This window comes from Sapajus apella, unplaced genomic scaffold, assembly GCF_009761245.1.
Source record: "Sapajus apella isolate SASKATOON/1434 unplaced genomic scaffold, GSC_monkey_1.0 scaffold6, whole genome shotgun sequence".
Taxonomy (NCBI): domain Eukaryota; kingdom Metazoa; phylum Chordata; class Mammalia; order Primates; family Cebidae; genus Sapajus; species Sapajus apella.
Window position 1 is genome coordinate 621,023 of NW_022436946.1, and position 13,157 is coordinate 634,179.

Consider the following 13,157-nt stretch of genomic DNA (forward strand, 5'->3'; position numbering starts at 1 on the left):
ACTACTGTCATTTATTGAATGAAACACTGATCTAAGTTTTTTGAAAGTTTGTCCAGAGTAGTAACAGGGAGTGGCCTTAATCTCCCCATTACTCATATTGTTGTCATTTAACATTGAATAAATTACTAAATCTTAGGCTTTTTTTTTTTTTCAGTGTAAAACCCATCCTACTGATATCTCAGTGATTTGGCATACGTTGTATCTTAGTTTGTCACAAGGGAGAATGTTAACCCTAAACCATTATGTCAAAAGATTAAACAGACTTCAGGTTGACTCTTGTCCTTGTTGCTTTTCTTTATTTGTTCTTTTATTGTGCAGGTGACCATCCAAGGCAAGATAGCATGGATTTCAGTAATGAGTGGGGGGATCCCTCAAGCTGTCGATGTGGAGACAGACTGAAGCCATTAGAGCGGAGAGCTGCACGCCAGCACCAGCGATGTCTAGCACATTCTTTGGTTGGGACTCCCAATTATATTGCACCTGAAGTGTTGCTACGAACAGGTAAAGCACTTGGTTTCATATGTAATCTCAGCAGGTCTTTAGACCAGCCAAGACATAACACTAATATGCCTTATTTTTCAGGCTTATAATAAAAATATTAATTTTACAGTATAAATTGGTGATTTAATGTTAATTTTGATTGTATTCTGAGCATTTATAAAGTGCTTATAAATAACTAACTTTGATATCTTATTTTAGGATACACACAGTTATGTGATTGGTGGAGTGTTGGTGTTATTCTTTTTGAAATGCTGGTGGGACAACCTCCTTTCTTGGCACAAACACCATTAGAAACACAAATGAAGGTAAGGTATGGCATCTATTTCAAAATAATTGTCACAGAGTTCCTATGTCATTGACCTTTATTTATTAGTACTTACAGTATTTCAATCTGGAGTTAAAGAATGAACTTGGGCTGGGTGCAGTGGCTCACACCTATAATGCCAGTGCTTTGGGAGGCTGAGGCAGGAGGATTCCTTGAGCCCAGGAGTTCAAGATCAGCCTGGGCAACAATGTGAGACCCCACCTCTCCAAAAAAAGTTTTTATTAAAAAAAAAGAAGAAGAATGAACTTGTAAGAGTATACGAACTCACCAAAATTGCATGTGAACTCCTGTCTCCATCATGCCATATCACCATAATCTTGTACTCCCCCTCACTCATACACCGTACTCATTTCATTCTCAAAAAGGTCCATTTTGAAGATTCATTCCAGTTACTCTTCGTCACCCACTGCCTTCTGGCTTTGTCTCCTTCTGTGCAAACCACAAACAAATGTTTATATCCACACTTGAAAATACGTCTCAGGCCGGGCGCGGTGACTCAAACCTGAATCCCAGCACTTTGGGAGGCCGAGGCGGGTGGATCACGAGGTCAAGAGATCGAGACCATCCTGGTCAACATGGTGAAACCCCGTCTCTACTAAAAATACAAAACATTAGCTGGGCATGGTGGCGTGTGCCTGTAATCCCAGCTACTCAGGAGGCTGAGGCAGGAGAATTGCCTGAACCCAGGAGGCGGAGGTTACGGTGAGCCGAGATCGCGCCATTGCACTCCAGCCTGGGTAACACGAGTGAAACTCCGTCTCAAAAAAAAAAAGAAAATATGTCTCACACTTAAATGAGAATGTACTCACAATTTTGTTCATACACTGTCTGATTTAAAACCCTTTAGTGATTCCTTTGTCCATGGGTTAAAGTCCAAATTTGCCCTCTGTTCATACCATCCCCTCTGTCTGCAATGTCCTACTTCCATTTCTCTCTTCTGTAATCCTTCCTCCTTTCTGAAGTAAAACTCCTGATTATTCTGTTTTTTTTTTTTGAGATGGAGCCTCATTTTTGTTGCCCAGGCTGGAGTGTAGTGGCATAATCTCGGCTCACTGCAACCTCTGACTCCTGGGTTCAAACGATTCTCATGCCTCAGCCTCCAGAGTAGCTGGGATTACAGTCACATGCCACCACACCTAGCTAATTTTTCTATCTTTAGTAGAGATGGGATTTCACCACATTGGCCAGGGTGGTCTCTAGCTCCTGACCTCCTGATCCACCTGCTTTGGTCTCCCAAAGTGCTGGTTGCAGGTGTGAGCCACTGTGCCCAGCCAAAATTCATCTGTTTCTTTATTTAAGCAATGAAAACCAGAAACTAAAATTTAAAAACACTACCATTCACAGTAGCTCCTCTGAAATAAAAAACTTTGATGTAAATCTGACAACATGAGCAAGATCTGTATGCAAATTGCTACTGAAAGAAATAGGCTGGGTGCGATGGCTCACGCCTATAATCCCAGCGCTTTGGGAAGCCAAGGCAGGCAGATCACCTGAGGTCAGGAGTTTGAGACCAGCCTGGCCAACATGGTGAAACCCTGTCTCTACTAAAAATATAAAAATTAGCCAGGCATGGTGGCGGGCACTTATAAACCCCAGCTACTCAGGAGACTGAGGGAGGATAATACTTGAACCTGGGAGGTAAAGGTTACAGTGAGCCAAGATTGCATCACTGCACTCCAGCCTGGGTGACAGAGTGAGACACCATCTCAAAAAAAAAAAAAGAAAAAGAAATGGTAGATCTTGGCCGGATACAGTGGCTCACACCTGTAATACCAGCACTTTGGGAGGCCAGGTGGGCAGATTACTTGAGGTCAGGAGTTTGAGACCAGCCTGGCCAGCATGGCAACACCATCTCTACTAAAAATACAAAAAAAATTAGTTTGTAATCCAGCTACTCGGGAGACTGAGACAGGAAAATTGCTTGAACCCGGGAGGAGGAGGTTGCGGTGAGCCCATATAGTGCCATTGCACTCCAGCCTGGGTGACAGAGTGAGACTGTCTCAAAAAAAAAGAGAGAGATTGAGAGAGAGGGAGGGAGAGAGGGAGGAAGGGATGAAGAGAGAGAGGAGGGAGGGAGAGGAGGGGGGGAGACAGAGAGAAGAAACGAAAAGAGAAATCATAGATCTAAATAAGTGGTAACACATACCATGTTCATTGATTGGAAGAGTTAATGTAGTAAAGCTATAACTTTTCCTGTAATTAATTTATAGGTTTAACTCACCTCCAGTCAAAATCTCAGCAGGATTTTTTGTAGATATAGATGAATCAATTTTAAAATTTAGATGGATGGACAAAAAGTAGACTATGCCAGGCTCGGTGGCTTATGCCTGTAATTCCGACACTTTGGGAAGCCGAGGTGGGTGGATCATTGGGCTCAGGAGTCTCTACTAAAATACAAAAATTTAGCCAGGTGCAGGGGCACGTGCCTGTAGTCCCAGCTACTCGGGAAGCTGAGGCAGGAGAATTGCTTGAACCCGGGAGACAGAGGTTGCAGTGCGCCGAGATCAATCCACTGCACTCCAGCCTGGGCAACAGGGTGAGACTTTGTCTCAAAAAAAAAAAAAAAAAAAGGAAAGAATAGCAAAATAATTTTTTAACAAGAACAAAGTTGGAGTGTTCAGCTATCTGATTTTTAAATGTACTGTGAAGTTTCAATAATGTAGACAGTGTGAGAGTGACAAAAAGGTACACACATAAATCAGTGGAATGGAATATAGAATGCAGACATAAGACCACACTACTATGGCCATTTGATCTTTGACAAAGGTGCAAATGGAAAAAGGATCGTTTTCTAACAAATGGTAATGAAAAAAACTGGTCAGCCATATACAAGAAAACTGAACCTCAGGCCAGGTAAGATGGACCATGCCTGTAATCCTAGCACTTTGGGAGACCAAGGTGGGTGAGGTCAGGAGTTCAAGAACGGCCTGGCCAACATGGCGAAACCCCATCTCTACTAAAAATAGAAAAATTAGCCGAGTGTGGATGTGCATGCCTGTAATCCCAGCTACTCAGGAGGCGAGGCAGGATAATCACTTCAACCCAGGAGACAGAGCTTGCAATGAACTGAGATCGTACCACTGCACTCCAGCCTGGAACACAGAGCAAGACTCTCGCAAAAACAAAAACAAAAACTGAACCTCAAGTGACCTGACACCTTTACAAAAATTAACTTAAATTGAGTCACGTATGTATAGATAAAATTTAAAGCTATAGTACTTATAGAGGAAAACAGGAGAAAATCTTCATGCGCTGGGGTTAGGTAAAGAGTTCCTAGAAATGACCCCAGAATCATGATCTGTAAAAGAAAAAATTCATCAACACTAAGAACTTTACCACACATACAGTCAAGAGAAAAGCAAGCTACGGTCTGGGAGAAAATATTTACAAATCACATATCTAAGAAAGGTTTTTTATCTACAATATATGAAGAACCCTCAAAACTCAACAATAAGGAAACAAATAACCCAAGCCAGTGACATGACATATGTCTTTATATGTCTGTGTCAAAAAAAGAAATGGATCTCTGTCTCTTTAAATCTGCCAGAGCAGGTCAAAGAAAGGCAGGCATCTGTGCTGGTCCCTCAGGGAATCACCAACACCAGCCAGAATGGACAACCTCAGATTTTTGGAGGGCAAAGTTCTTACTGCCCACCTTGGTACTAACCAGCTGTTCCAGGAAGACAAGCTGTGGTCTTCATGACCGCCGCAGGACTGAGGAGCGGTAGATGGTAGTGGGCTCACACACGCTGCTGTCTGAACCAAATTTTAGCAGCCTCTGCCTTCATGAGGCACTCTCCTGGCTGCTATAAGTATCTGATCAGGTTTCAAAGTTCTAAAATAAATTATTCTGATAGTCTTTTTCCAGTTTAATGATTGTTTTTAAGGAACAGTAGATCCTTGATACTTGCGACTCTATTTTCTGTGATGTCTCTTTCTACTGTGGTTTTTACTATTTTCTCTTTGTTTAGTTTTGTTTGTAGTTGCTTTAGTGACTACAAAATACATATCAAGGTTTTTTTTTTTGAGATGGAGTCTCACTCTGTTGCCCAGGCTAGAATGTAGTGGTGCAACCTGGGTCACTGCAACCTCCACCTCCCGGGTTCAAGCGATTCTCTTGTCTCAGCCTCCCAAGTAGCTGGGATTACAGGCACCCTCTACTACACCTGGCTAATTTTTGTATTTTTAGTAGAGACAGGAAGGGTTTCACTATGTTGACCAGGCTGGTCTTGAACTCCTGACCTCTCCACCTGCTTTGGCCTCCCAAAGTGCTGGGATTACAGGCGTGAGCCACCGTGCCTGGCATAAGTTTTTACTATCTACCTAGAATTTATATTTTATGACTTCAAGTTCAATGTAGAACCTTACTGCCATATAGGTCCCTTTATTCTCTACTCTTTATGTATGTTATAGTTATTTTATTTTTCTTCTTTTTTTTTTTTGAGACAAGGTCTTGCTCTGCTGCAAGTGCAGAGGTGTGATCTCAGCTCACTGCAACCTCTGCCTCCCAGGTTCAAAATTCTCCTGTGTCATCCAACTAAGTAGCTGGAATTACAGGTGCATGCCACCACGCTTGACTAATTTTATTTTATTTTTATTTTTATTTATTTATTTATTTATTTTTGAGACGGAGTTTCACTCTTGTTACCCAGGGTGGAGTGCAATGGCGCGATCTTGGCTCACCGCAACCTCCGCCTCCTGGGTTCAGGCAATTCTCCTGCCTCAACCTCCTGAGTAGCTGGGATTACAGGCACGCGCCACCATGCCCAGCTAATTTTTTGTATTTTTAGTAGAGACGGGGTTTCACCATGTTGACCAGGATAGTCTTGATCTCTTGACCTCGTGATCCACCCGCCTCGGCCTCCCACAGTGCTGGGATTACAGGCTTGAGCCACCGCACCCAGCTTATTTTTATTTTTCAATCAATATTAGTCACTGTGTTGCCCAGGCTGGTCTTGAACTTCTGGGCTCAAGTAGTTTTCTCACCTTGGCTTCCCAAAGTGTTGGGATTACAAGCGTGAGTCTGCACCCAGCTTGTAGTTATTTTATACATTACATTCACATATGCTTAAAACCTCATCTAGCCAGGTGCAGTGGCTTACACCTGTAATCCCAGGACTTTGGAAGGCCACAGCAGGAGAATCACTGGAACCCAGGAGTTTGAGATCAGCCTGGGCAACATAGTGAAATCCTGTCTCTACAAAAAAAATTTTTTTAATAAGCCTAGCATGCTGGTGTGTGGTTGTACATGCCTACAGTCCCAGCTACTTGGGGCGGGGGGACCAGTTAGATAGGAGGATGTCTCAAAACCTACCTCATCCAATAATGTAACAGTTTTGCTTTCAACCATCAAGTTCTTTTAAAGAACTCAAGGTGAGAGGCTGGGTGCTGTGGCTCATGCCTGCAATCCCATCATTTTGGGAAGCCGACGCAAGTGGATTGCTTGAAGCTAGGAGTTCAGACCAGCATGAGTAACAAATCATAGACCATGTCTCTACCAAAAACAAAAAAATAGCCGGGCATGGTGGATGGTGGCACATGCCTGTGGTCCCAGCTACTCCAGACATAGGAGGATCACTTGAGCCCAGGAGTTCCAGGCTGCAATGAGCTATAATCACCCCACTACACTGCAGCCTGAGCAACAGAATGAGAACCTGTCTGGGAAAAACAAAAAAAAATCAAGATGAGAAGAATAGTCAGTTATGTTTACCTGGATATTTAGCATTTTCCTTGCTCTTCCTGCATCCTGGTGTTTCAAGATTCCTTCTATATCATATCTCTTCCATCTGAAAAACTTCCTTAAGCAAATACTTTAAAGCAAGTATGTTGACAACAGATTGTCTTAATTTCTCTTCATATGAGAATGTCTACATTTTGCCTGTCTTAGAGTATTATCACTTAAGAGCAGGTACAGTGGCCCGCTCCTGTAATCCCAGCACTTTGGGAGGCCAAGGTGGGCGAATCACCTGAATTTGAGACCAGCCTGGCCAACATGGTGAAACCTTGTCTCTACTAAAATACAAAAATTAGCCGGGCTGGTGGCATGTGCCTGTAATCTCAGCTACTTGGGAGGCTGAGGCAGAATTGCTTGAACCCGGGAGGCAGAGATTGCAGGGAGCAAGATTGCACCACTAAAGTCCAGCGTGGGTGACAGAGTGAGACTCCATCTCCATTAAAAAAAAAAAAAAATAGTATTATCACTTGATACGTAATTCTGGGTTTTAGTTCTTACAGCACTTTAAAATGTCCACTTCCTTCTATTATTCATAACTTGATGTGACATCTGCAATTACTCAGATCCCTCAAGTAATGCATTATGTTTCTCTAGCTTTTTTCAATAATTATTTTTTTCAGTATTGTAATTATGATACGTCTGGGCATGAATTTCTCAGGGTTTATTCTGTTTGGTATTCACCAACCATCTTAAATCTGTAGGTTTATGTCTTTGATCAGATTTGGGGTGTGTTCAACCATCATATCTTTAAGTATTTTTCTGTACCACACATTTTCTTCTCTTGTGATGTTAATCACAGGAATGTTAGACCTTTTGGTGTGGTCCCACAGATTTCTGTAATTTTTTTTTTTTTCTGCTGTTTAGAATGAAGAGTTGATTGAATTGTATAATTAGTATCAACCTACTTTTTAGAGTCTTGTTCTGTTGCCCAGGTTGGAGTGCTGTGGCATGATCTCAGCTCACCACAACCTCCATCTCCAGCTCTGGGTTCAAGTCATCCTTCCACCTCAGCCTCCCGAGTCGAGTCACTGGGACTATAGGCTCGCCACCACACTCAGCTAATTTTTTGTATTTTTAGTAGAGACAGGGTTCTCAACATGTTGGCCAGGCTGGTCTCAAACTCCTGGCCTCAATTGATCCACCCGCCTAAGCCTCCCAAGGTGCTGGGATTACAGGATTGAGCCACCATGCCTGGCCAGTAGCAACCTATCTTCAAGTTCACTGATTTTTTTTTCCTCTGACATCTTCACTCTGCTATTGAGCCTATCCACTGAGTTTTTTTATTTTGGTTATTTTTCAATTATAAAATTTCTTTTTGATACTTTATACCTTGAGTTTCTTTGCTGAGACCTAGCTTTCATTTCATGAGTGTTCATCCTCATTTGAAGCATATTTATAATGGCTACTTTCAAATTTTTGTCAGAAAATTCTAGCATCTATGTCATATCAATACTGACTGACTTTTCCTATGTTACTTGAAATTTTCTGGTTTTTTTATATACCAAGTAATTTTGGATTATATCCTGGACATTCTAAATATTATAAGACTCTAGTCTTCTTTTTTTTTTTTTTTTTTTTTTTTTGAGACAGAGTCTCTCTCTGTCGCCCAGGCTAGAATGTAGTGGCACGATCTCAGCTCACTACAGCCTCTGCCTTCCAGGTTCAAGCGATTGTCCTGCCTCAGCCTCCGAAGTACCTGGGACTACAGGCACGTGCTACCATGCCCAGCTAATTTTTGTGTTTTTAGTAGAGATAGGGTTTCACTATATTGACCAGGCTGGTCTCAAACTCCTGACCTTGGGTGATCCGCCTACCTTAGTCTCCTAAAGTGCTGAGATTACAGGTGTGAGCCACCACACCTGGCCAAGACTCTGGATCTTATGGAGAATTTTGACGTTGTTTTGACAGGCATTAAAACTGGTTGGGTTCAGGCCACAAGTTCCAACCTGGCTTTTTTTTTTTTTATTTCAATGTCAGTTTCAAAGCCTTTTCCTTTCTAGGCACATTTCTCCATAGGCTATGGTCTTTTCCTTAGTTCAGTTCTCAAAGTCTTTGTTATGCTCCTTAGGATTAGATCCACATAGGTACAGTTTGGAGGGGCAGCCCAGCAGTTCATAAGCAACTTAATGGGGTCACTTGCCCAATCTCCTCCCTCTCTGTGATGTCCCCAGTACTTTCCCATCCCCGGGGCTCCCCATTTTAGTTCTCTGACCAGAAAGTGAGACTTGACTTACCCAACTCTGCCAATATCTCATGATTGCACCTGCATCCAGGACAAGATAGCAAAAGGACACAGAGAGAAAACGAGCAACAGAGGTCCAACCCATCTTCTTGGGACCCCATGCTGTATTATCTTACTTATTTATTTATGAGACGGAGTCTCACTCTGTCCCCAGGCTGGAGTGCAGTGGCATGATCCTGGCTCACTGCAACCTCTGCCTCCTTCGTTCAAGTGATTCTCCCGTGTCAGCCTCCTGAGTAGCGGGGATAACAGGTATGCGCTACAACGCCCCACTAATTTTTGCATTTTTAGTAGAGATGGGGCTTCACCATATTGGCCAGGCTATTCTCAAACTCCTGACCTCAAGTGATTCACAGGCCTCCGCCTCCAAAAGTGCTGGGATTACAGGCGTGAGCCACCAGGCCCAGCCCCATGCTTTGTTATTTTATTTCCAATTGGAAGGGAAGGTTCTTCTCTAAGAATTTTAGGTGCATACTGGCTCTTACAGTCACTTCCGTTGCTACCAGGAAACTCCTTTTCTACTCCCTGAGCCTGAACTAGAAGGACTTCTCCTAGAGCTCTCTGTCTGCACTCAGCTCCTTTCAAGTTTTAGGCAACCTCGAGTCCAGCCTGCAGGCTCCTAGAGAGAAAAAAAATGGAGCTGGATATGCTGGCACAAGCCTGTAGTCCCAGTTACTCGGGAGGCTGAGGCGGGAGGATTGCTTGAAGCAAGGAGACTCGCCTGAACAACATAGTGAAAATCCTGTCTCTTACAAACTAATTTTTTTTAAATGGTAAACTTATCACCGGGTCTAGTGGTACTTCAAATTTACGTCTTCTCCCCAAATCTACCTGTTACTATTTACTTTTCAGGGACCTGAAGTAGCTGCTTCATGCATCCTGACCAGGTTTTATAGCTGCCTTCTGAGGGAGAGAGATAGGGGAGAGTATATATAGTACATCTTCCTCAAACCTGGGACCTCTCTGGTTGCTTTTAGGATTTTTTTCTCTTTAACTTTGGTTTTCTGCAATTTGACCATGGTGTGCCTATATGTGGTTTCCTTGTATTTTTCTTGGTTGAGATTCACTCAGTTTCTTGACTTATACATTAATGACTCTCATCAGTGTTGGGAAAATCTGTCATTATCTCTTCAACAATTTATTTTGTTTCCTTCTCGCCTTCTGGGACTCTAACGATTATACATATGGTATTCATTTGATATTGTCCTCCATTTCTCTATGCTTTATTCTTTCTTTTATTCTACATGTTTTCTCTCTGTGCTTCAGTTTATATAATTTTATTCTTCCATCTTTGAATTATCTGAATCTTTTGCTGTGCCTAGTCTTTTTTTTTTTTTCGGCTTAAACTAAAAATTCCTGAATATACCTTAAAATAAAAAATATTAAACTTGGCCAGGGGCGGTGGCTCAGGCCTATAATCCTAACACTTTGGGAGGCCAAGGTTCAAAACCAACCTGGGAAACATGGCGAAACCCTATCTCTACAAAAAATACAAGAGTTAGCCAGGCTGGTTAACAGTGAGCCACAGTGCCTGCCCAAGTTGAAGGTATCTTAACTTGGTTAAATGACAGCGCAGTCTACCACTTCATAGAGTTTGCCCCAAATCCGTTTAATATAGTACTTGGAGTTAAATACCAATTCCCCTGCCTCCAAGAGTTCAGTGGGAGAGACTACATAGTCTGGCTTCACTTGGCATTCCTTTCTTCCTCATTTCATTTTATTCATAACCAGAGCTCTTTTTTTTTTTTTTTTTTTTTTTTTTTTTTTTTTTTTTTCTGGAGACAGTGTCTCGCTCTGTCACACAAGCTGGAGTGTACTGCTGCAATCGTGGCTCACTGCAGCCTCAAACTCCTAGGCTCCGGAATTCTCTGTCTTCAACCTACTGAGTAGCTAGGACTACAGGTGCATGCCACCATACCTGGCTAATTTTTAAAGGTTTTTATAGAGAGGGGGTCTTGCTTTGTTGCCCAGGTTAGTTTTGAACCTTCCTGGCTTCAAGCAGTCCTCCCACTTTGGCCTCCCAAGGTGCTGGAATTATAGGCAAAAGCCACCAAGCTGAGCCTCAGAAAAGTTTTATGAAACATGTATTAAGTATGTGCCAGGCAATTTACCAAGCACTAGGAGATACAAAGACCACTAAAACATGATCCCTAGCCTTAATGGAATTTTACATTTCAGTAGAAGGACATAAACATCAATAGGTACCACATGATATTAAAAATATGATAGAACTATGCCGGGCGCGGTGGCTCAAGCCTGTAATCCCAGCACTTTGGGAGGCCAAGGCGGGTGGATCACGAGGTCAAGAGATCGAGACCATCCTGGTCAACACGGTGAAACCCCGTCTCTACTAAAAATACAAAAAATTAGCTGGGCATGGTGGCGTGTGCCTGTAATCCCAGCTACTCACGAGGCTGAGGCAGGAGAATTGCCTGAACCCAGGAGGCGGAGGTTGCGGTGAGCCGAGATCGCACCATTGCACTCCAGCCTGGGTAACAAGAGCGAAACTCCACCACAAAAAAAAAAAAAAAAAAAAGAAAGAAAAAAAAGAATATGATAGAAATAAATACATGGTACAGGGGAGGCAGAGTAGAAGTAGTCATTTCCACCATAGGCAAAAAGGTTTACTAAAGGAGATTAAAACTGACAGTGAGTCTTATAATGTGAGTAGAAGTTGCCTGGAGAGGACAGGATAGGCAAAAAAATTACTTTCCAGCAAAATATCATGCAATTTATTTAAAATACAAAAACAGCCCAATGAGACTTTTGGTATAAAACTTGAAGGAAATTTTTATTTTTCTAATTTATCTCTTTCCCCCTAATTTTTAAAAATCTTTGAAGGTTATCAACTGGCAAACATCTCTTCACATTCCACCACAAGCTAAACTCAGTCCTGAAGCTTCTGACCTTATTATTAAACTTTGCCGAGGACCCGAAGATCGCTTAGGCAAGAATGGTGCTGATGAAATAAAAGCTCATCCATTTTTTAAAACAATTGATTTCTCCAGTGACCTGAGACAGCAGTCTGCGTCATACATTCCTAAAATCACACACCCAACAGATACATCAAATTTTGATCCTGTTGATCCTGATAAGTTATGGAGTGATGATAACGAGGAAGAAAATGTAAATGACACTCTCAATGGATGGTATAAAAATGGAAAGCATCCTGAACATGCATTCTATGAATTTACCTTCCGGAGATTTTTTGATGACAATGGCTACCCTTATAATTATCCGAAGCCTATTGAATATGAATACATTAATTCACAAGGCTCAGAGCAGCAGTCGGATGAAGATGATCAACACACAGGCTCAGAGATTAAAAATCGAGATCTAGTGTATGTTTAACATGCTAGTAAATAAATTAATGAGGATTTGCAAAAGGGCCTGAAATGTGAGGTGTTTTGAGGTTCTGAGAATAAAATTATGCAAATATGACAGAGCTACATATGTGTGCTCTGTGTACAATATTTTATTTTCCTAAATTATGGGAAATCCTTTAAAAATGTTAATTTATTCCAGCCTTTTAAATCAGTATTTAGAAAAAAATTGTTATAAGGAAAGTAAATTATGAACTGAATATTATAGTCAGTTCTTGGTACTTAAAGTACTTAAAATAAGTAGTGCTTTGTTTAAAAGGAGAAGCCTGGTATCTATTTGTATATATGCTAAATAATTTTAAAAGACAAGAGTTTTTGAAATTTTTTTGAAAGTTTTAGTTTTATCATGCTTTAACCAAATATGAAACATACCACGTATTTACAGAGCTCTTTTTCCCCTCATAACCTTGTTTTTGGTATAAAATAAGCTAGAGAAATAAAGCCATCATGTTGGTGAGTGAACCTAGGCTAATGATAATCTGTATAATTCACATCCTGAAAGTAAGGAATACAAGGTTGAAAAAATATTAATATGTTCATCAGAAGGAAAAATAGCACAGATATCTTTTTCCCCCTTCTGTGGAATATTTAATCTTCTTGCATTTATTTCTCAAGAATTACTGGCTCTAAAAGAAGCCAAAGCACTACTTAGCTTTCTTTCCATGTTGCGTTTTTTTTGTTTTTTTGTGGGTTTTTTTTTTTTTTTTTGAGACAGAATTTCGCTCTGTCACCAGGCTGGAGTGCACTGGTGCGATCTTGGCTCACTGCAGCCTTCACCTTCCAGGTTCAAGCAATTCTGCCTCAGCCTTCCGAGTAGCTGCGACTATAGGCGCGCACCACCACGCCCAGCTAATTTTTGTATTTTTAGTACAGACGGGGTTTCACCATGTTGGCCAGGCTGGTCTCAATCTCCTGACCTCATTATCCGCCCACCTCAATCTTCCAGAGTCCTGAGATTACAGGTGTGAGCCG

General features: G+C 41.6%; 1 protein-coding gene across 4 annotated transcripts in view; it reads left to right on the forward strand.

Moving 5' to 3' along the window:
• LATS1 (large tumor suppressor kinase 1) overlaps positions 1-12,183 on the forward strand; it is a 48,878-nt gene extending 36,695 nt beyond the window's left edge. For all 4 annotated transcript variants that reach the window (XM_032274487.1, XM_032274488.1, XM_032274490.1 and 1 more), the window contains 3 exons: positions 319-501; positions 700-806; positions 11,644-12,183. In XM_032274487.1, coding sequence (XP_032130378.1) covers positions 319-501; positions 700-806; positions 11,644-12,153 — 800 coding nt within the window. In that variant the 3' untranslated portion in view covers positions 12,154-12,183. The remainder of the gene's footprint in view (positions 1-318; positions 502-699; positions 807-11,643) is intronic.
• Positions 12,184-13,157: the final 974 nt, after the last annotated feature.